The 12,733-nt window shown below is 36.9% G+C and overlaps 1 protein-coding gene across 11 annotated transcripts in view; it reads right to left on the bottom strand.

Annotated features, from left to right (window-relative positions):
* The window catches only part of KIAA0586 (KIAA0586 ortholog), a 120,466-nt gene that overhangs the window by 58,833 nt on the left and 48,900 nt on the right, over positions 1 to 12,733 (bottom strand). For all 11 annotated transcript variants that reach the window (XM_055361916.2, XM_055361909.2, XM_055361911.2 and 8 more), the window contains 5 exons: positions 12,027 to 12,145; positions 6,577 to 6,776; positions 2,145 to 2,304; positions 1,206 to 1,428; positions 441 to 694 (listed from right to left, as the gene is read on the bottom strand). In XM_055361916.2, the coding sequence (XP_055217891.2) occupies positions 441 to 694; positions 1,206 to 1,428; positions 2,145 to 2,304; positions 6,577 to 6,776; positions 12,027 to 12,145 (956 nt within the window). The remainder of the gene's footprint in view (positions 1 to 440; positions 695 to 1,205; positions 1,429 to 2,144; positions 2,305 to 6,576; positions 6,777 to 12,026; positions 12,146 to 12,733) is intronic.

Genomic DNA, 12,733 nt, shown 5'->3' with positions numbered 1-12,733 from the left:
GGAAGTTGAGGCTGCAGTGAACCATGATCATGCCACCTCACTCTAGCTTGCATGACAGTGAGAACCTGTCTCAAAAAAAAAAAAAAAAAAATTCAGGTTTCATAACAATATGCATAGTAAGATCCTATTTTTAAAGGTAAATATACTTCCACATACGTATGTATTTATGTGCCTATATATGCATAGACAAAAAAGACTGGAAAGGCCTACCCCAAACCATTAATAGTGATATTATTTCTGGAGGGTGGGATTATGAGGAAGATTTTACTTTCTGAAGTTAAGACCCAGAAAAGTTAACTAAATTGCATTGAGTCCCCTATTCTTTCTACTATACCATGTTAAATCTTGAAAGTTAAGTAAAAACACTTTAAATAGAAAAGTATTACTTAGGGAATTACCATAATCTAACAAGTGAAATCAACTAATACAAATTAACTTACTCTTGGGGGCCAATTTTTGACCACAGCTAAATAAAATCTCTCCTTCAGAGATGGGTTTATCTAAAGTTTCAGTTTCAGTGACAGTAACACTCAATGTGCTCTCCAGTGTTGATGAATCAGAACCTGGCATCTGTGAGGGGGAAGGGGCCTTGGTGCCGGCAGGAAATGGCATAAAGGGAACTGGCTCTGGAGGTGGAGGCTGAGCAGGGAAATCCATACTCTCTGGTTCTTCATCCTTAGCCACAGACATTACACTAAGAAAATAAAGACATATTTGGAGCTTGTTAGGTCACTGAAGGCCTGTATTCATTTCGATATAAAAAACAGACTCGAAGACTATGTCTCCTTTAGCAAAATATTTTTTTAAATCTGCACTACTATAATTAACAAGATTTTTAAAAGTTGTTTTCATGCTTTAATCATAGGCCATCTTGAAAGCTCTTCCATACACAGAGATATAAAATAATATAAAAGTTAACTGATGATAGTAAATAATGATCCACAATAGGGAGAAATTGTTTTCTATTTTATTAACAATATAATAGATACCTTTATTTCTAGCTGTTTCAAACCTTTTAAGAAAAAAGGTGAAGGTATAATTTGATAATTTTTCAAAACTCAACATTTATGAAAGTTCTTTCTTTCAAAGTATAAGGTAGTCTGTGGTTTATAAAGCTTTGTATAATATTTCTATGTTTTCAATGGATCACATAAGTCAAACATAAGTTGAAATGTACAGTTACTAGTGAGTATGTTCTCATTTACATAGCTCTTGGATGAAGTTCTTCTTGAGGTGAGTTAGGGTTCTCTTCTTCCAGTGGCAGGTCTCCATCACCCCATGGCTTGGGAAGCTCTGGGCTTGATACCTTCAATTTATCAGTGGAAATATCTGACAAAGTTGGGGTAAAAACTGCCACCGCTGGAGGAGGTGTAGTAGTAGGGGTAACTGTCGGAGTATTAACAAGCATGATGGCAGGCATATCATCTCCTAAAGATTTTTTTTTTAAAAGGACAGAAAAAGATAGTAGTCAGTAAAGAACTCCATAGGATGGCATGATACATTGCTTCAGATATCCCTTACCATTTTAGCACACAAATAATGGCAATTATAATTAATAATAATAATGACAATGGTGGTAGCCATTAATGTGATAATTCCTAAATTTAGTAAAGCGTTAAAAATACCTTGAGAAGATATCATTGTTAATACCACCATATACTTAAAGTAGTCTAAGCATCTATTCAATTGTATACTTCTTTTTTTTTTTGTGAGACGGAGTCTCACTCCCTTGCCCAGGGTGGAGTGCAATGGTGCGATCTTGGCTCACTGCAACCTCCGCCTCCCGGGTTCAAGCAATTCTTCTACCTCAGCCTCCTGAGTAGCTGGGATTACAGGCACGTGCCAACACACCTGGCTAATTTTTGTACTTTTAGTAGAGAGGGGTTTCACCATGTTGGTCACGCTGGTCTCAAACTCCTGACCTCGTGATTCACCCGCCTCAGCCTCCCAAAGTGCTGGGATTACAGGCGTGAGCCACCATGCCTGGCCTCAATTATAGATTTTAAGAAGTCGCAATCAATTCCTAAATTTCCTTGTGAGAAAAAATGATTTACTAAAACCTAGTAAGCAACAAGTACATATACAAATCATGAAATTTAATAGTTGCTAAAATTAAAACTGAGTTATAGAAATAAAGTTTCTACCTTTTTCAGCACATATTTCTTTCACAGGAAAAGCCATATCATGATCCGAATCACTGGGAGAAGAATCTGGAGTCTTTACCAAAACACACTCCTTAGTAGGTGATGAAGGTGAGCGAGGAGGCGTAGGCTGTGGGGTAGCCAGTGGGGTGCACACTCTTGCCTAAAATAAATAAAACAAGATAAACTGTGTTTATAATCACCCAAATAAAAGTAATTTGAAAATAATATGAACTCATTCATAGACTATATATAATTTAAATTGATGGCAGGGTTAAGTACCCTACCTCTTGAACCTCTACCTGTTAGTCTACGATTGGCCTGCAGCAAGTCTCAGGCAATTGAAATAACTCTGCCTATGAAGTGGTCCCCACAGAATTCTAAGGCACCCTCTTTTAAAATAGAGAAGAAGTAATTTACATTCCTACCAACAGTGTATAAGTGTTCCGTTTTCTCTGCAGCCTCACTAGCATCTGTGGGTTTGTATTTTGTTGTTGTTTGTTTTTAAAATTTTTATTTTTAATTTTTGTGGGTACATAGCAAGTGTATATATTTATGGCAATCTGTTTTTTTTTTGACTTTTTAATAATAGCCATTCTGACTGAAATGGTATCTCACTGTGGTTTTAATTTGCATTTTTCTGATGATTAGTGATGATGAGCATTTTTTCATATGTCTGTTGACTGCTTGTATGTCTTCTTTTGAGACCATTACTGGGTATATACCCTAAGGATCATTATACCAAAAAGACACATGCACTCATATGTTCATTGCCACACTATTCACAACAGCAAAGACATGGAGTCAACCTAGGTGCCCATCAACGGTGGACTGAATAAAGAAAATGTGGTACACATAAACCATGGAATACTACACAGCCACAAAAAAGAACAAAAATCATGTCGTTTGCAGCAACATGGACGGAGCTGGAGGCCATAATTCTGAACAAACAAACAGAGGAAGAAAAAAACAAATACCACATGTTCTCACTTATAAGTGAGAGCTAAACATTGAGCACACATAGACATAAACATGAGAAAAACAGACACTGTGGACTATGATAGCAGGGGGCAGGAGGGAAGAAGGGGGAATGAGTTGAAAAACTACTTTTGGGTACTACACTCACTACCTGGGTCCAGTATATCCATATAACAATCCCACACATGTACCCCCTATACCTAAATAAAAGCTGAAATTTTAAAAATAAAGAAGACTGAAAGATTAAATAGATAAAGCTGATGATCAAACCCAATTACAGACATGAAGGAAAGGCATAAAACAGAAAGGAAGCATTTTAAGTGATTGACAACATACCAAAAAATCAGCCTTTTTGCACACACACACAAACTGAGTATATAAAAAGTAATGGAAGGATAAGAAGAATTGGGAGTTAGGGAGAGATGAAGACAACAGGGAGATGGAAAGTACTGGAGAAGGAAAAATGTAACAATTTAATATTAATTTGTTGAATAGGTAATCATTCAAATGGTTCAAAATTCAAAAGGTACAAAAGGATAGTGAAAATTAAGTCTCTCTCCTACTCTTGTCCTTTCTACCTAGAGCCCTTCCTCAGAGTTATCAAATAATCTTGACTTCAGTCATTTCATATGTATGATATATGGATATATCTATGGAATAAGTTCCCAGAAGTGGGACTGCTCTATTAAAGGACTAATTATGTTTTTAATTTGAATAGATATTGCCAGATTTCCTACTACAGGATTTTACTATATTATACTACCACCAGAAGGTAGGAAAATGACAATTTCCCCCAGATTTATCAAACTTTTAGAGTTTTGCTGATCTGATCAGTAAAAATGCAATTTCAATAACTTTTTTTCTTATCATCTATGAGGTTGATCATCTTCATCTTTTTATATGTACATGGGTGATCTGTATTTCTTCTATGTATATGAACTGTCTGTCCTCTGACCATTTTAAAAATATATTATTTGGGCCAGGCGTGGTGGCTCACGCCTGTAATTCCAGCACTTTGGGAGGCTGAGATGGGCAGATCACGAGGTCAGGAGTTCGAGACCAGCCTGGCCAACATGGTGAAACCCCGTTTCTACTAAAAATGCAAAAATTAGCTGGGCGTGGTGGCGGGCGCCTGTAATCCCAGCTACTTAGGAGGCTGAGGCAGGAGAATCATTTGAACCTGGAAGGCAGAGGTTGCAGTGAGCCGAGATCATGCCACTGCACTCCGGCCTGGGCGACATGAGCAAAACTCCGTCTCAAAAAAAAAAAAAATATATATATATATAAAATATATATAAAATTTGACTTTTTTTTCATTCTAAAGTCTTTATATAAGGTGATTACCCTTTATTCTGTATTATGGGTTGCAAATTAAGATGCAATTTAAAACCATGAAGCATATTAGAATTTCTATAGCATTGCTTAATAATTAATGTACTCTTAGCCTTCATTTTAAAATGAAAGAAGTACACTATGTCTTTTTTTCTTCTTGACTGTATAAACATATAGCATAGAAGTGTTGTTTTCAAATATAATGCTATATTTAATATATATAACTCATCATGATGAAAGGATCTGAAGGTATTCTTCTAGTATTGGTAATGGATAATAAAAATGATAAACTATTAGTAACTGAGTGTTTATTTACCAAGTTCTAGGCACTAGATTAAGCTCTGTCCATATATCATCTCAATCTTCCACAAAACTTTGGCAAAGAGAACACAGTACCATAAAGATGTCAATCCTTCTTAAATGAAACCAGTCAAAATTGGTTTAATTCCCACTGAAATCTCAACAATATTTTTTATGGAACTTAAGAACTAACTTTAAAATATATGTGAGAGATTAAAAGGCCAAGAAAAGCCATGACACTTCTGAAGATAAAGAATGATAAGTTGCAGGCTGGGAGTAGTGCTTGCCCTACTACATATTTAGGAAGCAGATTTCAGCAAAGCCATGGTCATTTAAACTAAGTATTCTATCTTTATTATAGACATAAAACTAAAGTAGTGGAGCTTGGAATTCAAATTCAACTTTTACCAACCCCAAAATCCAAGCTCTTTACACTGGTTTTCCCACATTTTCTCATCCAATCACCCTCATGAAAATATATGCAATATATATAGGCAGAAAGCAAACCAAAGTAATTGGCATAGAAAAAACCATAACCCTGACCACATCTGTACTGCATATATTCCCAATGAGCTAATAAAGCACAGATCAAAACTACAGATCAAATCTTTGGCACACTAATCACATTACACCACAACAATCTCTACAAAAGTAAAATACAGTATATAACTTTATACATCAAATGATGTTTAAATGTTTCATGTATATAAAATGATGTCCTTGTGATCTATAGGATCAGAAGTAACTATAGTTTTAAACAGCTGGTAATACAGAGTAAATTTTGGCTTTGTATAATTTCATATTGCTATAATAGATTATAAATTCTTTTTAACACAAGTAAGGTTGATTAAACAAGCAACAAAATTCCTGAAATGTATTTTCTTTTAAAGATTAAAAATATCAGTTCATATAATAACGCAAAGCAATGTATGATCCTTGGCTATATCTTGATTTAAAAAAAAAACTGTAAAGGATACTTTTGAAACAATTAAGGAAATCTAAATATGGTCTCTATATTCTATATTATTAACACGCCAATGTTAAATTTGGGGGGGTGTGATAATGGTATTTTGGTTATGTAAGAAAGCAACTTGTTCTGTGGAGATACTGCTGATGCTTCAGAGGTAAAGTGTCATGATGTCTGTAACTTTCAAATGGTTTTTAAAGGATATATAATATATAGCAGATATAAAGACATATTTTTATAAATGTGCCAAAATATTATCAATCAATAAATATGAATGACCCTTGAATAAATAACTAAATAAAAACATAGGTTTGAACTGCAAGAGGCCAATCATACAAATTTGGTTTTTTCAACCAAATGTGGATCAAGAACAGTATTCATGAGATAAGAAATCCATATATAGAGAGGGCTGACTTTTCATATTCTTTGGTTTTACAGGGCCAACTGTGAGAGTCGAGTATGCAAGGATTGGCCAATTCTCCACGTACACCAATGGACAACTGTATAGGTAAAGGGTGTACAGATGTTCATTGTATCATACTTTCAACTATTCTATAGATTTAAAAGTTTTTAAAATAAAATGCTGGGGGAAACGTTACTTTAATCATAGCAACAAGGAATAAAATTCTACCACAAACTGGGCATGGTGGCTGGTGCCTGTAATCCCAGCTACTCAGGAGGCTGAGGCAGGAGGATCACTTAAGCCCAGAACTTCAAGACCAGCCAGGGCAATAAATAAAGACCATGTCTCTAAAAATGATAATAATACTTCTACCACAAACCACGATCTTATGGTATGCAGCTTAAAATTCATCTATTTTACTATTCTTCAATAAATGTCTCAAAAATTCCCCATACCGGCAAATATGTTTCATTTGTTGAAGCATCCCCAGAAACACCTGTAGCAACAGGACCTTGCTTCTTTGCTTCTCTGTCACCCAGCATGACAGCAATGGTCTCAGCAAGAGCTTCGTTAACAAAATGTTTAATCACATTTGAGTTCACAGGAACACCAGCATCAACAAAAAGCTGGAGGGCGCCACTGCTTGTTCCTTCCACTAAAAGTAAAAAACAAAATCAGAATAAGTGGGCAAGAAACATGCTTGCAATTCAAACTTTCATTATTATTATTATTTTTTTTCTTGAGACGTAGTGTCACTCTGTCACCCAGGCTGGAGTGCAATGATGTGATCTTGGCTCACTGCAACTGCCACCTCCCAGGTTCAAGCGATTCTCCTGCCTTAGCCTCCTGAATAGCTGGGACTACAGGCACGCGTCACCATGCCTGGCTAATTTTTGTATTTTTAGTAGAGATGGGGTTTCACCATGTTGGCCAGGCTGGTCTTGAACTCCTGACATCAGGTGATACACCTGCCTCAGCCTCCCAAAGTGCTGGTATTACGGGCGACAGCCACCGCGCCTGGGCCAAACTTTCATTCTTAAAAGTTCAGAGATGCCGGCCGGGCACGGTGGCTCACGCCTGTAATCCCAGCACTTTGGGAGGCCAAGGCGGGTGGATCATGAGGTCAGGAGATTGAGACCATCCTGGCTAACATGGTGAAACCCCGTCTCTACTAAAAATATAAAAATTAGCCAGGTGTGGTGGCGGGCGCCTGTAGTCCCAGCTACTCGCGAGGCTGAGGCAGGAGGATGGCGTGAACCCGGGAGGTGGAGCTTGCAGTGAGCTGAGATCGCACCACTGCACTCCAGCCTGGGCAACAGAGTGAGACTCTGTCAAAAAAAAAAAAAAAGTTTAGAGATGCCAATATACGTGTATGGGGGTGGGTGGGGGAGGGTGGAAAGAGGAATAAAAATGAAAATACAAACATATGTACTTATTATGAAAAAGACTAAGAGGACAACTTACATAACAAATATTCTCTGTAAATAAAAAAAAAGGGAGATGAAAATTTACTCAGATGGCCTCTTCTCTACTACTACAGAATTTAATGATAAAAATGGGCACATTAAATGCCCTCATCTGAATACAACTCACATTTCCAAGAGTATAACAACAGGAAACTCTGTGATAGATCTTGACTACAACAAAAGAATGCACTAAATATAAAGGCAAACCTCCCTTCCTTCTAGTTTCAGATACATCAGTTATTAACATGTACTGCAGTTGAGGTGCTTGTTATCAGATGTCCTATAGGTATATTAATATCTGAATGGGCTGTACTTCTCACTTACATGAATGTACAACAAATTAAGTAAAACCTCCTGAAGAGACTTTACTTGACTTAAAGTAGTGATATTTATAAAGCTCCATGTGGAAAATAAGTGGATACTCATTTGTACAACCTGATGGAGATGTGACCTCACCAAAGAGTACTGCTTAAGTAACACAACTATAGTAACAATATCCAGAATTCCCTAAAAAGTGGGTAGAAGTCTAGTGGGATCACTTGTTGATAGGGTAAGTAACAGCAATTTGCTCTTGAGTTACCATAGCAGAGACTATCCCAATGCCAAATTCATATTCAACAATATATGTTGATACATCTCCTTTTTAGTTTCCATAATTCATTCTTTGAGCATGGCCCAAAATCAGAACATCATTTTTATAAGGTCCCAAATCCCTACCCAGACACTGGCAAAACAAAAGCAAACACAAATCTTTTACAGGGAAGAAAACAGGATCTAAATACCCAATTTGTAAATTGTCAGATTTTCACCAGGAAAACAATTTTCTCATAAATTTGTTGTTCATTTTTGTCCTCCCTTCAAAGATGAGATGATGAGAGAAAACTGGGATAGTAACAACAGAAGGAGGCATGTGAGCTATGCTAACTGGGATAGTAACAACAGAAGGAGGCAGGTGAGCTATGCTAAATAGGACAAATTAGCCAAATGCAACAATAAACTCTATGAAGCTGGGATATAGGGTATGGCTGAGTGGGGAATGAAGAAGAGCAAAGGAAAGAAAATAGAACAAATAATAACTCCAAGGCTTTAGAGATTATGGGTGCTGGGAGAACTGTGATCTCAAAAATGAGAAGCATTTTAGACATACTAAAGACATGCCAGGGGAGCATCAAGCACAATATTCATCAACCAGCAGAACTGCAAGTTGTCGGCCCAAATACATGGCTTAGGGTTCATCAACTGACACAGGATAACTAATGTCAGGAGGAAACTGGAAAAAAACAGAAAAGAGGGCAAAGCATGGGAACTAGGGAAATAATTTTATTCAAGTAGCAGAAAATAAAACGAGAAAATGAAGGTCTTAAAAAAGTTTTTTTTTTTTAAAAAGAGGAAGAATTAACAGAGTGAAGTCTAAGAAGCCAACACCAGGAGAAGAGTTTAAGAATCAGAGATGGTCAATAGTGCCTATGCTTGAGCCATACAGTAAAACAAGGATTTGAAAAAGGGAAGCATTTTTGACAAGCAAATGCTGTGAGAAAGGAGTTTCTTGAAGGGGAGGGCAAAAGAAGGCCAACCCATAAGGACCAAAGAGGAAGTAGGTAATGAGAAATTAAAGTGGTGAATATAGACTCTGAAGTCTAGGATTCGGGCTGTTAAAGGATAGTCTATGAGGGAGAAAGAATAGCTTATCCTGAGGCTGGAAAGAAGAAAAAAAGTAGAGATAATGATAAACAGGAATAAAAAAGAAAAAAAAGGACAAAGTTAGAAAAACTTTCACTATCCAATTTCAAGTCTTACTATTAAATTACAGTAATCAAGAAGTATGGTATTAGTATAACTTACAGGTGAATGGGACAGGATACAAAGTCCAAAAACAAGATGCACACATATATAACCAATTGATTTTCAACCAAGGTGTTAAGGTAGTTCAATGGAATAATGATAATCTTTTCAACAAATGGTATTGAACAGCTGGATATCCATATGCCAAAAAACCCCAAACAAAAAAGAACTTGATCCTTACTTCACACCATAAAACTTAACTCAAAATATACTATAGACCTAAATGTGTAATCTAAAACCATACATCTTCTAGAAGAAAACATAGGAAACTATCTTAATGATCTTGGGTTAGCAAAGACTTTTTTAAAAGCAGCATGCAAAAATCCCTACAAACTACTAGAAAAAACCTGATAAATTAGACTTCTTCAAAATCAATCTTTTTGTCTTCAAAAAATAATGCTGAGAAAACAAAAAGGCAAAACACAAAGTAGAAGAAAATATTTACAAAACATATATCCAATAAAGGACTTGTATCCAGAATAGATAAAAAACTTCATACTCAGTAATATGAAGACACGACTCGAACTTAAAAATGGTCAAATGATTTAAAAAGATTTCACCAAAGTAAATATTCAGATGGCAAATAAACACATTAAAAAGTTGTACATCATTAATAATTATACTACTCAGGTATTAGTATAGTTAGGGAAATACCTCCACATATGTTCAGAAATGGCTAGAATTATAAACACTGACAACACCAAGTGTTGGGGAGGATGTGGAGCAACTAAAGTCACATACACTGCTGGGTGGAATGCAAAATAGTACACCCACTTTTGGAAATGTTTAGCAGTTTCTTATAAAGTTAAACATTTACTTATCATATGACCAACCAAAATTAAAAGGTTTCTACACAAAGATTTGCTTACAAATGTTCATAGCAGCTTTATTCATAGTAGCCAAAAACTGAAAGACTATGAATGTCCATCAACTGGTAAATGGATTGACAAATTATGGTATATCTATACATTATACTATTACTACATGCAATAGCATGATTGTCAAAATATTATGCTAATAAAAGAAGCCAGCCAACAACAGGCTACATATTGCATGATTACATATGTATGAAATTCTAGAAAAGGTAAAAATACAGTAATAGAAAGCAGATCAGTGTTGTTAGGGGCCAGTGGGCATGAGTGAGGTTTAGGAATTGACTGCAAAATGGCATAAGGAAGCTTTTGGAGAAGACAGAAATGCTTTTCTATCTCATGATTATGTGGCTAATATATAGCTGTGTGAACTTGTCAAACTGGGCCAGGTGCGGTGACTCACTCCTGTAATCCCAGTGCTTTGGGAGGCTGAGGGAGGAGGATCACTTGAGGCCAGGAGTTTGAGATTAGCCTGGGCAATATAGCAAGAACCCATGTCTACAAAATTGATTGACTGATTGACTGATTGACTGAAACAGAGTCTCGCTCTATTGCCCAGGCTGGAGTGCAGTGACGTGATCTTGGCTCACTGCAACCTCTGCCTCCTGGGTTCAAGCAATTCTCCTGTCTCAGCCTCCAGAGTAGCTGGAATTACAAGTGTGTGTCACCATACCCAGCTAATTTTTATATTTTTCATAGAGACGGGGTTTCACTATGTTGGCCAGGATGATCTCAAACTCCCCACCTCAGGTGATCTGCCCTCCTTGGCCTCCCAAAGTGCTGCGATTACAGGCATGAGCCACTGTGTGCCTGGACCCAAAATGATTTTTAGCTGGGCATGGTGGCGCACACCTATGGTCCTAACTACTTGGGAGGCTGAGGCAGGAGAGTTGCTTGAGCCCGGGAGTTAGAGGTTACAGTGAGTTATGATCATGTCGCTGCAGTCCAGCCTCTAGCCTAGATGACAGAGGGAGACCCTGGCTCTAATTAAAACAGACAAACAAACAAACAAAAAACTTGTCAAACTGTACACTTAGAAGTGGTGACTTTTATGGCAAGTAAACTTACCTCAAAAAAACAAGGAGGAGGTGGAAAGGAAGAAAAACAGGAGGAAGAGGAAGAGAAGGAAAAAATGGGGAAGAGAATGGGGAGAAGAGGGAAAGGGGGAAAGAGAAAAAGAAGAGGAAGAAAAGAAAAAATGGGGAAGAGAAGGGGGAGAAGAAAAGGAAAAGGGGGAAGGAGAAAAAGAAGAGGAAGAAAAGAAAAAAATGGAGAAGAGAAGGGCATAGGCTCCATAAAGAAAGAGGCTCATTTTAACCATTCAATGAATACTTAAACTCTTGTTGGGTATCAGGCAAGGACTAGGCACAAAAGGAGAAACATCCTTAAATCCTGAGTAATTTATAGTATAAAGAGTGAGACAGATATGGAAACCAACCTTAATATAATCTGATAATTACTATAACAAAAATATGCACAAAGTACTATGGGGATAACAAAGAGATTTGGGGTGGGAGGTATGAAGAGTGGTTTAATAATCTGAAAGCTGCAATATGAAATAAGAGGGTGAGAGAGAACTAACCATCACCAAAGAAGTACTAGGAAGTAAGGTTAGAAGAGCTTACCTTTTGTTACTGGAGAATTTACTTGACCTCTGGAATATATAAATCCATGATGAACTAAAGCTTTTGTCTTTTAATAAAAAAAAAATTCCATTTCACTTACCAATGTCAGAAGTCAGTGGTTCACTTGTCTCACTGACTGAAACACTGATATTAGGTGCAATCTGTTGCTGGACTGGAAAGAGCCCAGAGATAATTCTTGACATTATTTCTTGCTCTACCCTGAGAGGATGGTGGGGCAGATAAAAGTTAAGATTCCTCAATTTGATTGAAATGTAAAAAATGTTAGACATACCACCCTTAAAAATAACCTTTACCAATGCCACAAACATGTTGGTGTGAAAGCAGTCATTCTGAAAGTTAAATCTAGAAGAAAAAAAATAAAATGGGCTGGGCATCATGGTGCATCTGTAATTTCAACACTTTGGGAGGCCATGTTGGGCAGATTGCTTCAGCTCAGGAGTTCAAGACCATTCTGGCAAACAGGGCAAAACACTGTCTCTACAAAAAATATAAAAATTAGGTGGTACGTGCCTGTAGTCCCAGCTACTCAAGAGGCTGAGGTGGGAGGATGGCTTGAGCCCAGGAGGTTGAGGCTGCAGTGAGCTGTGATCACACCACTGCACTACAGCCTGGGCAATAGAGTGAGACCCTGTCTCAAAAAAAAAAAAAAAGTACCTCTGAAGAAGATAAAACACACTAAACAGAATCTCCTTGTGGGAGATAGTTTATGAAATCAAATTAAAATCTTTCAGATTAGTCTAATGAAAAGCTTAAAATAACTCCTAAACTCAAAATAAGACTTGGGCC

The sequence above is a fragment of the Gorilla gorilla genome, chromosome 15 (genome assembly GCF_029281585.2).
Source record: "Gorilla gorilla gorilla isolate KB3781 chromosome 15, NHGRI_mGorGor1-v2.1_pri, whole genome shotgun sequence".
NCBI classification, from domain to species: domain Eukaryota; kingdom Metazoa; phylum Chordata; class Mammalia; order Primates; family Hominidae; genus Gorilla; species Gorilla gorilla.
Note: the sequence above shows the minus strand (reverse complement) of the source record. Positions and strands in the feature narration are given on the sequence as shown.